General features: G+C 33.9%; 2 protein-coding genes across 3 annotated transcripts in view; one reads left to right on the top strand and one right to left on the bottom strand.

Moving 5' to 3' along the window:
• zgc:101566 overlaps positions 1 to 18208 on the bottom strand; it is a 54655-nt gene extending 36447 nt beyond the window's left edge. Inside the window, exons 1-2 of the mRNA NM_001005996.2 lie at positions 18018 to 18208; positions 17106 to 17199 (exon numbers count right to left, since the gene is read on the bottom strand). Of these exons, the coding sequence (NP_001005996.1) occupies positions 17106 to 17199; positions 18018 to 18023 (100 nt within the window). The 5' untranslated portion in view covers positions 18024 to 18208. The remainder of the gene's footprint in view (positions 1 to 17105; positions 17200 to 18017) is intronic.
• acte1 (actin, epsilon 1) overlaps positions 18172 to 22085 on the top strand; it is a 38161-nt gene continuing 34247 nt past the window's right edge. Inside the window, exon 1 of one of the 2 annotated variants that reach the window (XM_087310627.1) lies at positions 18172 to 18353. The gene's annotated coding sequence lies outside the window, so the exon portion shown is untranslated. The remainder of the gene's footprint in view (positions 18354 to 22085) is intronic. The other variant, XM_087310629.1, reaches the window with a different exon arrangement.

Raw genomic sequence — 22085 nt, forward strand, 5'->3', positions numbered from 1 at the left:
AAATGGGAACCATCGCAACACCAGCCCACGTCATCGTAATCTCTAGCTTCATATGAGACTGGAATACCTACAGCAGGCGTGAGTGTCAGTTGCGTTATTTTTTGATATTTATCACCGAAAGCAAATATATCAAATTATAATAACGATATAATGTGGCAATAAGCTCATAACTGTACTGTGCATTTACACCCTGGCCATATTTATCCATGTAAACACAAAATCAACATTAACGCTATACTTGGCAGAGCAAAAATGTTATTTCCAGCCACTAGACTTTTCTAACAGGGCATTCATGACAGAATGTTGTGAGACTGCTATACAGGAAATATTGTTACGGATTATAGATAGCGAAATTTAGAAGTTTTTATTTTGACTTTTTTTGTAAAAGCAAGATAAAAACTTAAAGAATGCGGTTATGAATGTATTAAAACATGTGCTTGTTTGTTGTAAAAAAAAAAAAAAAAAAAGACAAAAACAAAATACTAATTTGTGCATCTCCTGAGTTCAGTGTGCAGCCATGCTGCCTTTGTAGACGGTGCATTCTGAGAAATTTTCGTACCTCTAGGTTTCGAATGTGGTCCTGAAAAATCTATGGTTCAAGGGGTATCTACAGTAGCCCTTCCTCTTAGCCCTACGCCTTCAAGCTAAAGAGAATTGGGACACTCCTACCCCTTCATGTGGTAAGAGGAAGGGCTAATGGGTAGAATTGGAATTGGGCCTAAATGTATCTTGTATCCTGCCACTAATGACCTTATTCTGCAATGCGAAAGTGCATTTATTTTTTGTGATTGTTTAAGAACCAATTGAGCTGCCTATGGGAGAAATAATTAGGAATAACAAATAGCAGAAAATGGTCAAACTATTTGTTTTACAAACAAGTCATGACTATCCAGACAAAGTAGAATAACACAAAAAGAAAAATTCAGTTTGCAACATCACTCAGCATAACAGGCGATTTTTATCATCTAAAAATCAATGGAAGTGAACGAGATTGGAAATCTCGAGCTAAAAAGAGTGCAATGGCTGTGCCCACACAGCCATAAAAAAATGGTCAATTAGATGCGTCTCAAATCAGTCACTTGTTTACATGTGAGTAAGTGTTCATACTAAAAACTTGTCTAAACTTAACCTAAAAAATAATATTTGCTGATTTGTTTTAACATTAGATGTAATTTGTCATAACAAAAACCTCAAACAAGAGGAGGAGCTACACTTTATGCCCCGCCCTCATCTTCATATGTCAGTTAAAATTCCGTCACACATCGAACAAAGCTGTGCATTTCAAGGAATTCCTGAATCACTTAATTCCAAGCCTTGCAAAAAGAGACACAAAATCCCAGGCTGCTCTGTAAGAAAAAAAAGAAATCTTCAGGAAAGCTCCAGGTTGCGCTGTGTTGTGACAGATGTAAGGCCAGCTGATGCGCATCAGTCCTGATGGCTTCTGAGTTTCGCTCTTGAGGGCCCAGCATGAGTGCGCATATAATGGCCAGAAAGCTTCACATTTCCCTCGGTTTGTGACAAAGCATTCAAGTGACAAATGTCTCCCTGTGATCGGACGAGCGTGGAGAGCCGTCGCCCGCAGATGCTGCCCACAGCCACTGTCCAAAGTAAATTGACAATATCTATTTGTGTGTGTACCTAGGTGCCTATTTGGTATGCATTTCTGGTTTGCTACACTAGACAGTATCCATTCATCTCTGGCTATTAAGTGCAGAGACTCGAGGGGCTGGAGCTAAACAACTCCAGCTCTACCCCCCAAAAAACCAAACAATAGCTAAATAAAACTACACTGAAGGACAGATATGCTGAAAAGTAAAGTGTAATTATGTTAATTTGCTTTCTAGCTTGCTAGCTTAAAGAAAATGCTAAGCAAAGCTAATGACAATTTTGGCATTGTTCAAGCAACTAAATGTTGTTTAAAACCTGTAGGAGTTTATTTCTTCTGCAGAGACATAATAAGTAATAAATCAAGACAGAACTGCATTTTTTATGGGTGTACAGCAAATGTGCGTGTATTTTTTTAGTAAAGACGGTTCTGTAATCAGTAGTAAGTCTCCATTTTAGATGGAGCAGCATTTACTTAACAGAGACATACTTCGCTGACAAGCTACACAAAAATGTGCACTCAATCACAGAAGATATTACTGCAATTTTTAATTTGTGATAATTAATTAATGGCCGTGTGATAATGACAAAAATGTTAAAATATTAATATTAAAATATTAGTTCATGACCACTTTTTAGTCATATCTCACACTGAAGTGAATTTTATTTAAAATCACGCTGTACACAACTATCTCTGGACTTGCTGCATGACAAACACCAATATTTTAACAATTTATGAAAAACATAAATCACTTTCTGGCCATCAGATATTAAGCAATGGAGAGCAGATTTTTTTCAACACATTTCTAAACATAATAGTTTTAGCAACTCATTTCTAATAACTGATTTATTTTATCTTTGCCATGATGACAGTAAATAATATTTGACTAGATATTTTTCAAGACACTTCTATACAGCTTAAAGTGACATTTAAAGGCTTAACTAGGTTAATTAGGTTAACTAGGCAGGTTATGGCAATATATTGTATAACAATGGTTTGTTCTGTAAATTATCGAAAAAAAGTTTAAAGGGGCATAATTTTGTCCCTAAAATGGCTTTTTAAAAATTTAAAACTGCTTTTATTCTAACCGAAATAAAACAAATAAGACTTTCTCTAGAAGAAAAAATATTATCAGACATGCTGTGAAAATTTCCTTGCTCTATTAAACATAATTTGAGAAATATTTAAAAAAAGAAAAATAAAATTCAAAGGGGGGCTAATAATTCTGACTTCAACTGTAGAGCTTGGACCCAGAAGCTGCATTGTGTGACGTCACACTTAACAAGCGGATACCTTCTTTTGTTCAACAGAAGTAACATTTTTGATTGTTCATTTTCGGGTGAACCATCCATTTAAATATTAAAATCTACCATATGCAGAATTATTAGCCCCCCTTTAATTTAATTTTTTTCTTAAATATTTCCTAAATGACGTTTAGCAGAGCAAGGAAATGTTCACAGTATGTCTGATAATATTTTTTCTTCTAGAGAAAGTCTTATTTGTTTTATTTTGGCAAGAATAAAAGCAGTTTTTTTTTTTTTTGGTCAAAAATTTTAGCCCCTTTAAGCTTTGTTTTAGCTTAATAGCTAAATAGCTATATAGCTTGCCTAATTACCCTAACCTACCTTCTTAACCTAATTAACCTAGTTAAGCTTTTTTTGTCAATTTAAGCTGTACAAAATTGTCTTAAAAATATCTAGTCAAATATTATTTACTGTCACCATGGAAAAGATAAAATAAATCAGATATCAGAAATGAGTTATTAAAACTATTATGTTTAGAAATGTAATGAAAAAATCTGCTCTCTGATAAACAGAAATTGGGGGGGGAAATAAACAGGGGGCTAATAATTCAGGGGGGCTAATAATTCTGACTTCAACTGTACAGCAAATTCTCTTATAAATGAAATACAATTATGGCAGGAAAAAAAAAACATTCAACAGAATCAGTTAACATCAACCAGGCACATTACTCCAAATTACCCAGAATTCAATTTACCTTCGCAAAGCAGGCTATAATTCCTTTTACTGCGCACCATCTGATAACTCGTAGGTAATCAATCTAGGCCACACTATTTTTTTAATTAAACGCATTACTTAAGATGAAAAACAAGTTGTAAGCCTAAACACGATTTCGCCAGTCAAACCAATCCATCATCTCATTCGGGGCTCATATCAGCGTATATGTTGATCTGTGTTTTTGGGCAACGGGGACCTAATAAAAACGGCGAGGCAGAAGCGCAGGTGGACGATGCACCGTGAGCCGGGTGCGGCTGATGCTCCATCCATCATCCTTTTACACAACATCAGATTGAGGCCCTCATGCGCACTGGATCTGTCAGGATGATGGAACAGCAGCATGACTCCAAGCAAACAGGACAGAAGCACACAAACTCAATAAAACCTCATTTTTAGCCATTATTAACTCGAATGCTTTTTTTCCCCAGACGAGACTGATTTAATTTCAGACGCTCTCTTAGGCAAATGCACACCTTGGGTTGTAATTGCACAGTGCGATTTAGAAAGATTGCTGGGTTTGTTGAAGTTCATGTGAAAAGCTCGGCATTAAGGCTTATGCGGCTACACAACATTGGAGCAAAATACAGGCTGTCAGTTCTGTTTGGAGTGATAAATATAGGCACGTTTCTGGACAGTTTGGTGTATGAAAAAAGTGGCAACTGCATAGCAAATTAAAAGAGATTATCTATGGGATAGTACACCCAAAAATGAAACCGTACCAAATAATTTCTTATCCTAAAGTGGGGTTGGGCGATAAGACAAAAACATCATATCGCGATATAAGTTGTCTCATATTCTGATAACGATATACATCATGATATGTTATTGTTTCTGTAAATTCAATCAGTTTATTGTTTAAATATGTTGACCATATATAAGTGACCATTTCATTTTACATTTTAAATTATATACTCAGAAATGCACTCATTCATATGTGATCGTTTTGTTACGTTATTTAGTATTTTAAGGAGAATACTTGATTAAAAATGCAGAAATATAAAATAAATATGAATAAAATATAAAACACTTTTTAAAAACTAATTATTACAGGTCATACTTTGTCATGATACGGTTTTTCATGTTTCTATCTGCATCCCTGTTATATTGTGCTCATATAGATTAGGAAAAAAGTATTAACGGCACCTATTTACCAACTTATAAGATAAGACTTTGGTGCGTCCAGAATGGGTCTGTAAAGTTTCAGCTCAAAATATCCATCAGATCATTTATTATAGCCTCCAGAACCTGCCCATTTTGGTGTCTGAATACATCGTAGCTGTTTTTGCCCATGACTAAATGCAAATGAGCTGCTTTTCCCCGCCCACTGTTTCTACATGCGTGTCTGCTTCTCATTATGCATTATGTCAGATAAACAGCAGTCAGTGATAGAGACAGGCTCGGGTGAAGCTGAAATACAGCTCATTAGCCAAAAACACCAAGTAAGTTTATGTCATGTATTTGTGGTGGAGTTTTTTCAAGCCTTTCTGAAATGATGAGTCTCACACTAATGCTATTTGTAGTACACATGCACCTATTAGCGTTTACGGACACCATTTTTATGTAATTCTGATATTAAGAATTACATAACAATTTTACTGTCTTTATTACAAACATGCACTGTATTTAAAACATTTTAAAGTTGTAGCAAATATATTAATTCCACTTTATTTGCAAAAAAATAAATAAAAAATTCTGTGGACCTGTGTTATTATAGAAACATGGTGCCTGTCAATCAATTCCGTGTGCCGGGAAACCACACTCTTATGTACCGTTGCGGTGGGCCTCAAAATCACTGGGATTTGGGTCCTATTTTAGTGTCAGGAAATTTTTTAAAAGACTTGTGATATTATCACCTCAATATGACAATGCACAAACAAACAGATCTGTTCAAACAGCTTATAAAACTTGATTTTCATTATTGGTTCCCTTTAAAACTATATATTTTGTGGGTTAAGTAAATGATGGCAGAATGTCCACTCTATTTCTTCTGATTTGTGATGAGCAAACAAAACTCATTTATTGACTTATTGACATCAATCATAGACTTGGCAATATGCTCAAAATATGATTAGTAAAACATACTATTCACACTCAAACTTATGTTTCTTTGCACTTTTATTGGCTATTGACATAAGCTAAAGCTATAATAAATCCTTCAAATAAATAATTTTGCTCATTAATTTGCTCTCAGAATTAAGTGTGATAAGATCAAATTCTTTTTAATCACTACATATTTAATAAAGAAAAATAACAATCATACTTTGGAGTCATCTTCTTGGGCTGCATGTGAGAACATTCATTAATTTTTCTTTGGCTTAGTCTCTATTTCAGAGATCGCCACAGTGGAATGAACCGCCATCTATTCCGGCATATATTTTATACAGCGGATGCCCTTCCAGCTGCAACCCAGTACTGGGACACACCCATACACTCTCGGATTCACACTTGCACTCATACACTACAGACAATTTTGTTTAGCCAATTCACCAATAGCACATGTCTTTGGACTGTGGGAAAACTGGAGCACCCGGAGAACACCCACGCGAACACAGGGACACCATCTGAACACCAACTGGCCCAGCCAGGACTCGAATCAGCGACCTTCTTGCTGTGAGGCAACAGTACTAACCACTGAGCCACTCTGCTGCCATGTGTGAACAATAAAACTATTTTTAGACAACAAAAACAGCATTACACTCAGAAAATAAGTTTATACTTGTTTAAACTACTTAATTAAAATGAGATGAATTTAAATTTAACACAACTCAATTCTTGACATTTCATTGTAACAACTTATTTTTTTATGTTCAATCCACATAAATTTATTAACAGTGTTAAGTTAACTTAATCGATTTGTGTTGGTACAACATGAATGGTGTGAAACCCTGCATATGTTACAGTGTAGTAACTCAAAACTAGCTGTAAACACCAAAGTGGAGTGAACCACTAATTTAAAGTTGTATTTTGTGTTTAAATTCTTTTGAATAATCATTTGTTTGCTGTTAGATATTTTTTAACAAGACCACAATTTGACATTTTTCAAAAATTGTGTTATCAAGCTCGATCAAAGCTTGAGGCAAAACACCGAAAAACAAGGTTTTTGGCCTACCACCTGTGAGGATGAAATCCAAAATAAATCCATAAAGATGCAACTCAACGTGTTTAGAGACACTTACTACAGTTATTGGTTGCCACGGTTACAGGCATTCCAAGACAACGGAGACTCACACCTGCTAATAAATACAGTCATCAATCTTCAATCCCAGCCTGAATGAACGTAACCAACCATATGCAATGCAAGTCAAGGAAGAACTGCAATTTCTCTGTCAAAATGTCAAGTTAGCTGATATTTTACATGACAAACAAACACGGATGTCTAAATGATCGCCTCTGATGCGCACGATCAACAGAATCTCGAATTAGCAAACAGAATGAACCTATGGCATTATGTTTCCCAGGTTTACGTCAGTTCCAGTCAGCTCGCTCAGAAAATATAAAGTGCAATCACACCGACAGGGCTTGACAATCTAACCTTGATTGAATTTCGCCGCCGCACTAAAACACACAAAGGACATAATTGTGAAACAACTACGTTCACCACCCGTAATTTGCTAAAGATTACCACCTTGCCTTTCATTCGGTCCTCGCATTTGACATTTACAGATGAGGTAACAGTACAGGCTTGGGGATAAAAAATAAAAAAAAATCAGGTGCAAATGTTGCATCAACAGAAGAAACGTCTGTAAAACGTACAGTGTCTGCAGCAGCACTGAACACCTCAGGGAGGACAGCTCCATTTTGCCTGCATTTTTCCACATGAATATTAGCATGTGGGCTAGTCTGTCTGGTTCCGCTCCAAATCCTCTGTGACTGTGTCTGACCTCAGACGACCAAACACCCTAAAGGGACTCTCCAACATCAGGAAATAAAGCTTGCTTGCTTGTTACAATACATACCTGGTTTCTTGGCAAGTTTCATGCCTGACAGTCCAGTGCCTGAGCTGTCGATTAAAATCAGAAGCGAGAAGTAGAGGATTGTAAACTTGCTTTACTATAAATTCATTTAGAAATCATTAACCTGTACATAATATAACTGCAATTTGCAATAACTGTTAAATCTGTTTGATGTAGGCGTGCAGCTAGATTTTTCAAATTGTTCATATGAAGTATTAGCAGCTTGCACATGTGCTTTGAATCGTTTTTGCACTAATTAGTTACTTAGTTCATCCACAAGATTTCAGCAATGAACCAGGCCAAACACCCAAGAGCAGTGCTCCTCAACCACTGGGCTGCAGACTGGTACCAGTTCGTGGATGAATTGGTACCGGACTGCACAAGAAATCAATAATTATTTCTGTTTTATCTATTGTGTGAGTCAGAAAAATTTTTTTTATTAAAAAAAAATCTTTTATCTTTGTATTCTCTTGCTTACATTTTGAGCACCCACTTGAGTGCCCGAATTTAACCCACAAGCAGCAAAATGTTTAAGAAACTTCTTTGAAAGGTTCTTTAGAAAAGGGAAAAGGCCCAGTAAAGGACCTGAAAACTGCCAAGGAATATATCCGCAACCCATTTGTCAACAAATCAGGTGAATCCAGTATGTCTGTACAAGAAGATCAACTGCTGGAAACGGCAAATGACAGCGGCCATTTTAGGGGCCATTCGCATTTCGCTATTCTAGTTTGCGCAAATTTGTTATTCCCAAGGTAGGAGTGCAGCTTGCACCTTCAAGTGGTGAGACGCACCCGCGCTTTCCAGATGCGCACTGCAAGTCGATTGACAAAAACTGACTTATCAGCTTTCATACACACAACACCCAAACACTGCAGTGCTTTGTAAATTTTTCCATAAATTAGATTTTTTTAGATTAGATTCAACTTTATTGTCATTACACATGTACAAGTTCAATGCAACGAAATGCAGTTTAGGTCTAACCAGCAGTGCAATAGCAATAAGTGCAGGGTACAGGTACAAGTTAAAAAGTGCAGTTATAGAAAAACTATGGTGATATTTACAGATGGATGTATTATGAACATTATATACAGGTTGTATTAGATATGAACAGAGATTTACAATAAATGAATGTACAGGATAAATAAAACTTGTATTAGAGTTACAGCAATGTTTTGTCAGCTTGTTATCCTCTGAGAATATGGTTTATTGTAGCCTTGGTTGGGGACCACTACCCTAAAGCACAGGTGTCAAACTCAATTCCTAAAGGGCTATAGCTCTAAATAGTTTAGTACCAATCTTAATTAAACACACATGATCAAACTAATCGAGTCCATTAGACTTGTTTAAAACCCACAAGTAAGTATGTTGGAGCAGGGTTGGAACTAAACTGTGCAGGGCTTTGGCCCTGGAAAGAGTTTACGCAGTGGCAAAAAAATCGTTCGAGAAATTGACTGTGCAACGATTCTGAGATTTTTAAAATGCATCACTGTTCTCTCGAGACGAAGAGATGCCTCTTTATTCTATACAAATGGCAGCTTGCATCCAATTCCTTATGAGTACCACTTTAACCTAAATGGTCATTCAGAAAGTTAGCAAACATTTAAACTAAATTTCATTAAACTAATTGTCCATAGTGAGCAGTTTATATTAATTTCATAACTTAAAAAGCCAACTTTTCCTCATGAATATTTGAGCGTACTATTAAAAACTAGTCTAGAGCATCCCAAAAACTAATCTCACAATTGATTCAAGGGAGAATAGCGATGCATTTTGAAAATCTCAGTCTTGATGCAGAATTGATTTCTCAAACAATTTTTCAACCCAGCTCGACTGTTGCTTATCATGATTAGAGGGTTAGATCTACCTGTGCTGATTTTTTTCGGCAAAATAATTTTACTTAATACAAACCGTGTTAACAACACAAGTATCAATGCAATTTGATAAAATCTCAAAATGAGAAGATTCCAGCTTTATTATTTTATTCATAGTTTATTCATACTTAACCTTTCATAAAACAAATTGACACAGACAAAAATGAGCTGCTCTTCCTAGACTTTTCAGAAATGTAAAAAATGAATTACACTGATCAGTAGGGTTTGGTACTAAAACATGACTGTTATATAATGGACTAAATCAAAATGCAGATTCTAATGCAAATGAATGTGAAGTTTCTAGTGAAATCAGGGAAGCGGGAAGAATAGTACTAGAAACATAATCTTTTATATGAAGAAAATCAAAAGCCTACATCAGACATCCCAAGCTGGGAAAAGTCAATTCCATGGGATATGGGGTTGAATTCTCGGGATAGTATGTGCCTGAAAAGAGGGGGGGCATCCATGCATTTGCGCGATACCTCTGGGAGACTTGGGATGTCTGCTACATTTTAAATCAGTGACTTGTAAGCAATATTACTGCAATTATTGTTAAACCTTTTATTGTATGTACAGCTCACACATGTGCTTTGAATCATTATTTTCAATACTAATTTGTCCAGAAGATGTCAGAACTGAACCGGGCCATTGTTTGTTTCACAGACGAAAAAGAAATGGAGAGAAAGAACAACAATGACACAACTATTGAAGCTGACAGTAAACACTGACTCCATGAATTAACAAATGTACGAGAAAAGGTTATGCCTAGTTTACGTAAACAAGTACAATAGAGACATTTCGTTTATGTGAAAAAAAAAATTCAGACACAGTAGCGGTAAAATACTTTGTTATGCTATGTTATTTTATTATGCTATGTTGCGCTATATGCTATGCTATGCTTTGTTATATGCTATGCTTTATTATGCTATGCTATGTAGTTGTTCTATGTTATGTTATGCTGTTATGTTATATGCTATGCTATGTTATTTTACACTACATTATTATAATATGCTGTGTTATGTTAATTTATACTGTTATGTTATGCCATGTTATGTCGTTATAATAATATTTTGATATGCTATGTTTGGGTATGTTATGCTTTGTTTTGCTATGTTGTTGTGCTATACTATTATGATATGGTATGCTATTTTATGATGTTATGCTATGCTATGTAATGTTATATTATTATGATATGTTATGCTATTTTATGCTGTTTTCCTATGCTATGTTCTGCTATGCTATGTTGTTATGCTATATTATTATGATATGCTATGTTTAGCTATGTTGTGTTATGCTATATGTTTTGCTATGCTGTTCTGCTATGCTATGTATGTTATGTTATTTTATGCTGTTATGCTATGCTATGTCATGCTATATTATTATGACATGCTATGTTTGTTTATGTTATGCTATGCTGTGTTATGTTATGTTAAGCTATACTGTTATGCTAAGTTGTAATGCTATATTGTTATGATGTGCTATACTATGTTATGTTATTTTATGCTATTATGCAATGCTATATTCTGTTATGTTTTTATGCTATATTATTAAAATATGAAATGTTATTCTATGCTGTTTTCCTATGCTATGTTCTGCAATGTTATGTTGTTATGCTATATTATTATAAAATGCTATGTTTGGTTATGTTATGCTGTGCTATGTTATGTTGTGCTATGCTAAGTTGTTATACTATATTATTATGATATGCTATGTTATGTTTTTTTATGCTATGTTGGTACCCTATATAATTATGATATGATATGTTATGTTATTTTATGCTATGCTATGTTATATCAAAGTTAAGGTGAATTGGGTTTGGTTCGCTTCCACACAAATGCAGACAAACGTATTTCACTCTGCACCATGACAGAATGCGGCATTCTGGGCTTTAAAACTCAAAGATGGTCTACGTGAGGTTGCTGAGATACTGAACCAGGATCAGTCTGCTTGTACTTCAATCCCTTCTGCTATTTGCTCAGTGATATTAAAACTGATCCAGATAGTCCCACTCCTTGTGAACTGGCTCAATGCACTTGAGTACTTAAGATCAAAACTCATTTCTCCTAAACGCCTGTTATCATAATGGCTATTTTTATAAAGAAAAAAAAAGTCTGTTTTACCCCTCCAAAAAAAAAAAAGCTTCTCGAAACAGCATGCTCTGAACCAGAACAAACAACTCAATACAAATGATGCAGCTTCACAGATCTCTCAGTTCCAAGCTACAAAGAAGGTAATGAAAAAAAAAAAACAGTTCATTTTAGGACATGTAATTCATCAAATAGGATATTTTAATTTGGCAAAAAAAAAAAACATCCAGCGAGCAGTATGATCTCATTTATGAATAAATAACTATGAAAAGTCGCTTCTTCTAATTAATCCTAAAAGACTTGCAATAAAATTAGTCTAATAGATGCTTTACTAAATTAACTCACTGAATCTGAATTTAAAAACAAATAATTACAGTACTTTCAATAAGTGATGCAACTAATAACGCCAATGGAAAAAAAAATACAAAAATGTTGATTTAAGACATGACAATACTTGATATTATGCACATATACATGTAACAGACATTTTCAATTAGATTAATCAAGTATATAATGGATGTAAACTTGATTATAACCACTTTTTTTTTTTGCTAAATTGACTTACAGAATCGGTAAGAGTAGTTACAGAATCAATAAAAATAAGCAACAAGTAATCAATAAAACTAGTAATGCAAGTACTAAACTACAAATTTCTTCAAGCATTCGAAATTGTATTTAAATCAGTCTGATAAATCGATTCAGTGAGTTAATATAGTAAACTAAGTCCTTTCTGACTCTATTAAAAATCAATACAACTAATCGATAATACTGGTAATGAAAAAAACTCATTCCAAAATATGAGAAGGCTTAATAATATGGCTAAGTAAAAATTAGCATTACAATCCGATAAATCGAAAAATATAATCAAGCGATTAACTGATTATTCTTAGATTCGTGAGTTGCAAACAATTATAGAACTTTTAATGAGTGACGTAACTTACACATAATTGCCAATAGAAAAAATCCAACAAAATTTATTCAAGACATTAGAATGCTTAATATTATGCACATATACATGTAAAAAACATTTTCAATCAGATATTAACGCAAGTAACCTAAATTATAACCACTCTTTTGCTAAATTAACTCACAGAATCGTTAGAAGTGGTTATTGACTCAACAAAAATATTTAACAAGTAACCAATCAAGTCAATAATGCAAGTACTAAACAGCAAATTACATCAATAATTCGAAATTGTATTTAAATCAGTCTGATTTATCTAGTATATAATGGATGTAAACTTGATTATAACCACTCTTTGGCTAAATTAACAGACAGAATCCGTCAGAGTGGTTACTGACTCAACAAAAACACGCAACAAGTAATCAATAAAGCTAGTAATGCAAGTACTAAACAACAAATTTCGTCAAGAACTCGCAATTGTATTTAAAACAGTCTGATTAATTGATTCAGCGAGTTCATTTAGTAAACTGAGTATTTTGTGACTCTTTTAATAAGCGATACAACTAATTGATAATACTGGTAATGGGGAAATAACAATTTCCAGAACATAAGGCGGCTTGATATTATGCACAAGTAAAAATTAGCAAAACAATCCGATTAATCGAAAAAATAAATCATGCAATTAATCGATTATTCATAGATTCATTAGTTGCAAACAACTACAGTACTTTCAATGAGTGATGTAACTTATAAATACAATTGCCAATGGAAAAAAATACAACAAACCTGATTCAAGACATGAGAATGCTTGATATTAGGCACACATACATGTAACAACTGGCATTTTCAATTAGATTTATCAAGTATATAATGGATGTAACCTTGATTATAAACAATCTTTTGCTTAATTACCACACAAAATCAGTAAGAGTGGTTGCTGAATCAACAAAGATACGCAACAAGTCATCAATAAAGCTACTAATGTAAGTATTAAACAACAAATTGTCAGAATTTGAAATTGTATTTTAATCAGCCTGATTAATCGATTCAGTGAGTTAATTTACCGAACTGAGTACTTTGTGACTATTTTACTAACTGAAACAACTAATCGATAATACTGTTAATGGGAAAAAACTAATTCCAAAACATGAAAAGGTTTGATATTTTGCACAAGAAAAAAAGCATTACAATCTAATTTATTTAGAATTTATTCAATCGACTTCTCACAGATTCGTTAGTTGCTAAGCTATGATCTGTTGACTTTTCTTAATAATGCATGAAATATTACCTAGTACATCAAACCATTCTATTATTTGCTTATCATGATGCTTTAAAATTCAACTCGATGGCCACCAAAATACACAGTCTGATTTACCCGCAATAGCTTTTGCCTTTGTGTACATCTACAAAACCAACACACCCCGAATCAGAACAAACAACTCAATAAGCACGTCCCAGATTTTGGATCTATGCGAGTTCCCGGCAACAAAGAAGGACAGAATCACAGCGATATAATAAACTATTTCAGGATCCGCACCAAGGCACCAGCCAAAAAAGCTAGAGGGCAGGCATTTGCTGTTATGCAATCACCTGTGATGCACTGGTGGGCAGCAGGCACCGAGAATCCCAAAGCAATTTATAGCAACATAATGCAGCCATTTAAACTAAAGAGACTGTTTCTGGCCAAGCAGAGGCATCAGAGCTTTCACCTCCAGGAGACTTCTTTATAAAGAGACAAGACAAGAGGGCTTTGTTTCTTTGTGCCGTCCCTGGACGTAAAGATCAAATAGCATCGCGAACAAAGAGAGGACATTGATCATGGTTTGGGCACAAAAGCCTACTTTAACTTAAACATGGTGGGTTACTGAGAGATCTTTAGCTCTTAATGAAAGGCATTAAAATAGCCTACATGCCTGTTATTAACTACAGTTGTGTACCAGAGGGCACCTGCAGGACTTTATATGAAGCAGTCTGGATGGATGAATGGATTTGGGAATTAAGCCTAGTTAAAACCTTCATACAATTTAAAAAAAGAGTGACTTTTCACTCCTGTAATCCTACATTGTGTTGTGTTGGTCAGTGTGGCCCTCTGCAGATCACTATAATTTACTACAACATTACTAGAGATGATAAATAATGATGGATTTTTATTCATTCATTTTACCTGGCTTAGTCCATTTATTCATCGGGATTGCCGCAGTGGAATGAACCGCCAACTTCATTCATTTTTTTTTTTCTTTTCGGCTTAGTCCCTTTATTAATCAGAGGTCGCCACAGCAGAATGAACCTCTAACTTATCCAGCATGTGTTTTACATAGCGCATGCCCTTCCAGCTGCAAGCCAGTACTGGGAAACATCCATACAAACTCATTTACACACATGCACTATGGCCAATTTAGTTTATTCAAGTCACTCTATACTGAATATCTCTGACTGTGGGGGAAACTAGAGCACCTGGAGAAAACCGACACCAACACGAGCATAAAATGCAAACTCCACACAGAAATGCCAACTGGCTCAGCCAGGACTCAACCCAGCGACCTTCTTGTTGTGAGGCAACAGTGCGAACCACTGAACAACTGTGTCACCTGGATTTTTATTAATCCTTTTGTTATTATTTGCAAAAATTAACTAGATTGATGTTAAGCTTAAAGTTTATTCTGTATAAAAAAAAAGAAAGAAAACAAAATCTAAATAACAATATGCAGGTTGACACATTTTCCCCAAAGAATTCATCTTGGAAAAAAATCTATAAGCAGTACAACTATTTTAATACTGATAATAAAAAGAAGTAAGATTTTTCTTTTCAAATCCTGTGACACTTCAGGCTGAAAATGCTGAAAAAACAATATCTATCATCACAGATAATAAAATCAAACAAAATAAGGCTATTTAAAAATGTAATAATATTCTACATTTGACAGTTTTTATGTTTTTTTTCAGAGCATAGGAGTTCGCCATATTTTTTTTCACCAACCTGAAACCGTAGTGTATATTTAAATATAATATATAACATATTATTATATATACAAATGTCTTTAAAGTAAATGCATTTGAACTCCATTCGAAAATATGAAATGACCAAGAATCCAGCTCTGGATATTATAATTTTCTAAAAGCATAAACATTTGATAAAGGTAATGATTCAGTGAGGTCAAAATATGACTAAAGATGAATTTAGTGTACCAAAAACTTATATTTTTTAAATGTTTAACGCACTGACAACAACATTGGTCCTGAAATCTACCCTTGTTGCTTTGCATGTCAAATACTCCCTTGTACACTGAACATGTAGTACTCATTATAAATTTCACAAAATCACATTTTTCATGGTTTACATAGGGGCTGGTGTGCTGCAGAGTTTAGCTCTAAGTTGTCTGAAAGATTGTAGGATACTTTTACTGGTATACTACTCTACTGATGATGATGATGATGATGATTATTATGACGATGATGATGATGATAATGATGGGAGTGATACGACTACTAGCTTGTTCAGGTGTGTTATATTAGGGTTGGAGTAGCAGCTACTACTACTACCAGCTTGTTCAAGTGTGTTTAATTAGAGTTGGTACAGCAGTTACTACCACTACTACTACTACTACTACCTTGTTCAGGTGGGTTTGATTAGGGTTGGAGCTACTGCTACTACTACTACTCCAAGCTTGCTCAGGTGTGTTTGATTAGGGCTGAAGCTACTACTACAAGCTTGTTTATGTGTGTTTGATTAGGGCTGGAGCTACTACTACCACCGCTATCTTGCTCAGGTGTGTTTGATTAGGATTGGGGCAGCAGCAGCTACCGCTGATACTACTACTAGCTTGTTCAGGCGTGTTTGATTATGGTTAGAGCTACTAATGCTATTATTACTACTACTACTACTAGCTTGTTTAGGTGTGGTTGATTATGAGTTGGAGAGGCAGCTACTACTACTACGAAAAGCTTGCTCAGGTGTGTTTGATTTTAGTAAAAGAAGCTACTACTACAAGCTTGTTCAGGTGTGTTTGATTAGGGTTGGAGCTGCTACTACTACCACTACTATTAGTACTGGCTTGTTCAGGTGTGTTTGATTAGGGTTGGAGCAGCAGCTACTACTACTACAAGCTTGTTCGGTTGTGTTTAATTAGGGTTGGAGCAGCAGCTACTACTACTACTACTACTACTACTACTACTACAACTACAACTACAACTACAACTACAAGCTTATTCAGGTGTGTTTGATTAGCGTTGGAGCTAAAATCTGCAGGACATTAGCCCTCCAAGGATGTCGCTAAAAAGAATACAGCTGCATCAAGAAGTGAACAAGATGTTTTTCTTTTACTTAATAATTTACCCATTCAATTGTGTTTAATTAATGTCTACACCTATTCCAATCTCAAACCAACTAGTAGCCGCAGATGAACCGCTTCGATATAATGTGCAACAATAACTTTTGTTTTCTTTAAACATCCCCTTAAAAAGTTTTTAAAAATTGTCCTAAAGTCCTAAAACATACATTTTTTATTTATCTCTTCATATAAATCATTTTCTTACTGCCATATCATCATCACATACTCAACATATTTTTATTGATCAAAATAATTACCACAATATTCAATTAATCTTCATGCTCGAAGTTGTAACCAAGATCAAAACATTATGAAAGCATAAACAAGGCAGAACATACCCTCAGGTGGTTCTTCACGCAGATAAGGTGGAAGTTCTTCATTATTTGGGTCAGCAGGTGCTTCCTCAATCACCTCAGTCTCTGTACTTGGGCCCTTAAATTAACAAAATGATACAGTTTGTACAGTTGATACATAAACATGCTTCAATGTAAACAAGTCAAAATACAGTGTATGTCACCAAACATACCATCTGTATCACATAAAATATTAACAAAGTATCCTTTATATGTTGTTTTTGTAGCATTAAGTAGTTTATTCAATTCTAAAACATACCATTTTGAACAAATACCAAAATTTCATTTGAAGTTACATGAGAGCATCAACTTGATGGCAGATCTCCTGACAACATGTCATGGTTTAAATATAAAAGCTTTAATTAATTATCTGACATTTATAAAATTATGCTAAATGCATTTATAAAAATACTTACTTAAATAACAAACAACGCATATTTACTTAATAGTTATACTGTGCAAAATATAATACATAACATGACTCAAATACCATAATAATTATCATCATCACCATCATTATCATCATCATCATCATCATCATCACCTATAACACAACTAAAATAAACTTTTCTGGCAGCAAAAACAAACAAAAGTACACCTGCAAAGCTCGTAGAGCAGGCTATATTTTGCATAATCACGCAGTTGGGATGGTATATTTAGACATCGACTCAATGTCAGCTGTCCTGTTTAAGGTTTCATCATAACCTTATCCATTATCAGAGGTAATAATTTGACATCAATACGGCGAAATCGCAGTTATTGGCACACCCCAAACAAGCTTAAGTATGTATTTAAATATATTATAAATATTCAACAGTTTGAGCTCGTGCAGAATGAGGTAAGAACAGGTTTGCTTTTAATACTGTCACGCAAAACAAAAGCAAATCCTCCACTCACCTTCATCACTGAGGCTATTTATACAGCCGTGGTTTGGAAAGGGCGTCTCTGCACTTCAGTATTGATGGAGACGCAGAAAGTAGGATGGAAATTGCGCTTAATACGAAATAAATACAGCGTTTGCTATGTTTTTTATGCGAATGTAAGCGGAAGTGACGTTGGGGATGTTTACGGAATTCGAGGGATCATGCTGTTGTTCGTCGATAGGCGGCAGCAGAAGGTTATTATATTCAGATGATGAGGAGGAGGAAATTTTGGGTGTATTTTAGCACAATTTACCTCAGTAAATGTTCAATAGGGACCGAGACGACATTTTAACGTCTCATCTTCCATCAGGTAAACCAGAACAGAAGATTTCTGTGACATATCTAGCCTTTCTGTGTTTTTTCAAAATATCGAGGCCTTTTTTGTATTTGGATGTTTAAAGCTTCAACAACAAGGCAGTTTATTTAAATTAGATTTTTAAACATATTATGGCTTATTGTTTGTAGTTTTGGATTATTTAACTGTTATAACTGTTCCTGGTTAACAGTGCTTTAGTATATTCAAACCTAGTTATTTGTAAAAAAAAAAAAAAAAAAACTGTATTGTACAAAAGCTGAGTTTCAAACATACTTTTTTCTAAATTGTAAAATAACTTTTAATCAACTCAAAGTATAAGTATGTGACTTTTTAACTTAGTAGAACAGATATTCAGTTAAAAATGGATTCCTTGACTTTGTTATTGAGTGGCAACAAAACATATAAAAGGCAAACAAAGCTGATACTGTACTGTATGTTCAGGTTTAAGAAGCAAAACAATCATATTTACAACCTTAGACTCAAACAAAGTGTTTAATTTTTACCTAAAAAAACTACTTTTATCAAAAAGTTTTATCTAAAAGTTAAAGTTTTGGACAAATAAATGTAGATGTGACGGTTTTTGTTCTATCCACCATTTTCATCCTTTTTCAACAACTGTAACAAACTAACTTGTGAAGTGATACTATTTATTAATAATTTTGTTATATAACATATTAACAATGCAACATGTCCTCCTCTGCTGTAGGCCTAAACATACAACATCACTTCATAATTCACAATACAAACTCAATGTATTGTTATGAGACTAGGCAATGGACAATAACCATTTTCATGGTATATCGTGATTTGTTAAAATTTTTAATGTTTCTTAAAATAAAATAAAATATATTGTGTTCAAAGGGGAAAAAGTTTTAAAAAATATATATTTTAGAGCAGTGATCACAATACCATAAAGCAGTAATATTTGTATCCAAGGTTATCATACCATCAAAATCATATGCCTACATGAGACATGGCTATTATAATTTTTTTGACTTGATTTTATGAATCAGCAAACACCACAATATCAGCTAAAAAGCTGCATCAGTGTGGTACTGTAGAAAATAAATCACCTACATTTTAGATTGCATGCAAATTTTTCTTTTTGAATATACTGTCCCTTTAAGAGCAACACATGTCCCAGATTAGCTACACTTCTTTATTTATGTTTTATAAAACGTTGGCTCTACAGATCTGTGTTTTCTGACAGTGATTCAGAGGATTACGCTGACAGTAATGACAGCTGAGAAAAGGTGAGAAACCTTTAATGTCTCCACCGTTTGTTCTGACAAACTGCCTCTTACATGCTGCTGAATAATATATTACCTCATCAAAAAGAAGACTAGAGGTGAAACGGAGGTGGATTCGGCTTTTATTGGCCGGAAGTGAAATTGATGTGGTTCTGCATCCATGTCAGAGTTCACTGTGAGTGAAACTTTTCTTTTAAAACAGAATTCAGAAACAGTTAAAAGAGGGCATGAATGGACTTGATCTGTTTAGCAAATATTCAATTAGAATGCTACATTACTATGGAGCTAGATAAGTCTCAAAACATATACATTTACTTAATAAAATGTACATGCCAGGGGTACAAACTTGTCACCTTTTTGCGAAAATCACCGTTTTCACCTTGTTGTAGGTCATTTAAGTGAATTGTGCAGATTTCAGAACATTTGGATAATAACGATACAAATATACAGTTAGAATTATTAGCCCCCTGTATATTTTGTACAATTTCTGTTTAAGGGAGAGAAGATTTGTTTTCTAGTTTTAATAACTGATTTCTTTTATTTTTGCCATGCAAACAGTACATAATATTTTAGATATTTTTCAGGATACTAGTATTCAGCTTAAAGTTACATTTAAAGGCTTAATTAGGTTAACTAGGCAAGTTAAAATAAGTCATGGTATAATGATGGTTTGTTCTTTAGACAATCGAAACAAAATATTGCTTAAGGGGGCTAATAATTTTGACCTTAAAAAGTTTTTTTTTTTTTTTAATGTAAAACTTTTAAAATTTTATGCTAGCCAAAATAAAACAAATAAGACTTTCTCCAGAAGAAAAAAAATATTATTGGAAATACTGTGACAAATTCCTTGCTCTGTTAAAACATAATTTTGAAAATATATATATATTTTTTGTGAACAATTGTTTTTATTATTTCAGTTTTTGTTTAATAAAGAGAGCATACAACATACGACTATATCATAAAACAACCCCGAATCTTCACTCCCCACCCAGGTAGACTTGTTCTATAATAACAGAAGTTAAAATATTGCTGTGTTATATATATAAAAAGAAAGAATAATGTAAAGCCAAGACAGACTAGAAGTTAGGTAAGTACAAATAAATGACTATTACATCATGAGATACATGAACACCATATAAACAGAAAGGCTGTACATTAGAAGGAAGAAACAAAGGACTTGACAATATCAAAAGCTAAAATCCAGGATTTAACAAGTTTTGACTGAGCTTCATGTAAGTGCGCTGTTAAAAGTTCCATACCAATAATGTCCAGCAAAGATAGGCCCCATTGACGTCTAGAGGATGTCTCGGTGGGATCTTGCGGCAGACCAACATTTTCTTAGCATATTTGAAAAGAAAACTAATCATACAAGGGCTAATAAAATGGACTTCAACAGTATAAATTCTCTAAAATATCAGTTATTGATATAAAAAATAAAATTGATATTAATAATAAAATTGCATTGATATCTAAAATTATATTTTGAATTTTATTTTAATATGACCAATTCAACTTTTATTATTGATATCCACATTTTTATTGTTGAAATGAAAATCTAATTGTTGATATACAAATTAACATTTTTGATATCAACAATTTAATTGTAATATCTGATAAAAAAAAATGTAAATGTTGATATCAGAAATTGTATTTTCACCGTTAAAAATTCACCATGGAATGCCATTCAAATTGCATTGTTGAAATCAAAAAATTGATTTGTTGACAGCTACATTTTTTGTATCAACAAATACATTTTTTAAATCCAAAATGTAATTATTGATATAAAAATGTAATATGCATGTACTTTTATTTCTGAATATTTATAATATGTATTATAATTGTAATAAATATTATAATTGTGTTTTGAATTTGCAAATTAAATATATTGTGTTAGCAAAAAAAATAAAAAATAAAATAACTAAATAGATTTAGTCATTGTTAATTGTGCGGTAGGCGACGCAATGGCACGGTAGGTCCAAAGACATGCGGTACAGGTGAATTGGGTAGGCTTAATTGTCCATAATGTATGAGTGTAAATGGGTGTGTATGGATGTTTCCCAAAGATGGGTTGCGACTGGAAAGGCATCCGCTACGTGAAACATGTGCTGGATAAGTTAGCAGTTCATTCCGCTCTGGCGACCCCGGATTAGTAAAGGGACTAAGCCAAAAAGAAAATGAATGAATGAATTGTGCATGTAAAAATGTTATTTAGTAAATTTATTATTTTTGGGACTTATCTGGCTCCATATATTCATCATATAGCATCTGATAATATAAAATTACTCATCCAAAACGCAATATTCTATCTATCTATCTATCTATCTATCTATCTATCTATCTATCTATCTATCTATCTATCTATCTATCTATCTATCTATCTATCTATCTATCCATCCATCCATCCATCCATCCATCCATCCATCCATCCATCCATCCATCCATCCATCCATCCATCCATCCATCCATCCATCCATCT

This window comes from Danio rerio, chromosome 25 (genome assembly GCF_052040795.2).
Source record: "Danio rerio strain M-AB ecotype USA chromosome 25, GRCz13ab, whole genome shotgun sequence".
NCBI classification, from domain to species: domain Eukaryota; kingdom Metazoa; phylum Chordata; class Actinopteri; order Cypriniformes; family Danionidae; genus Danio; species Danio rerio.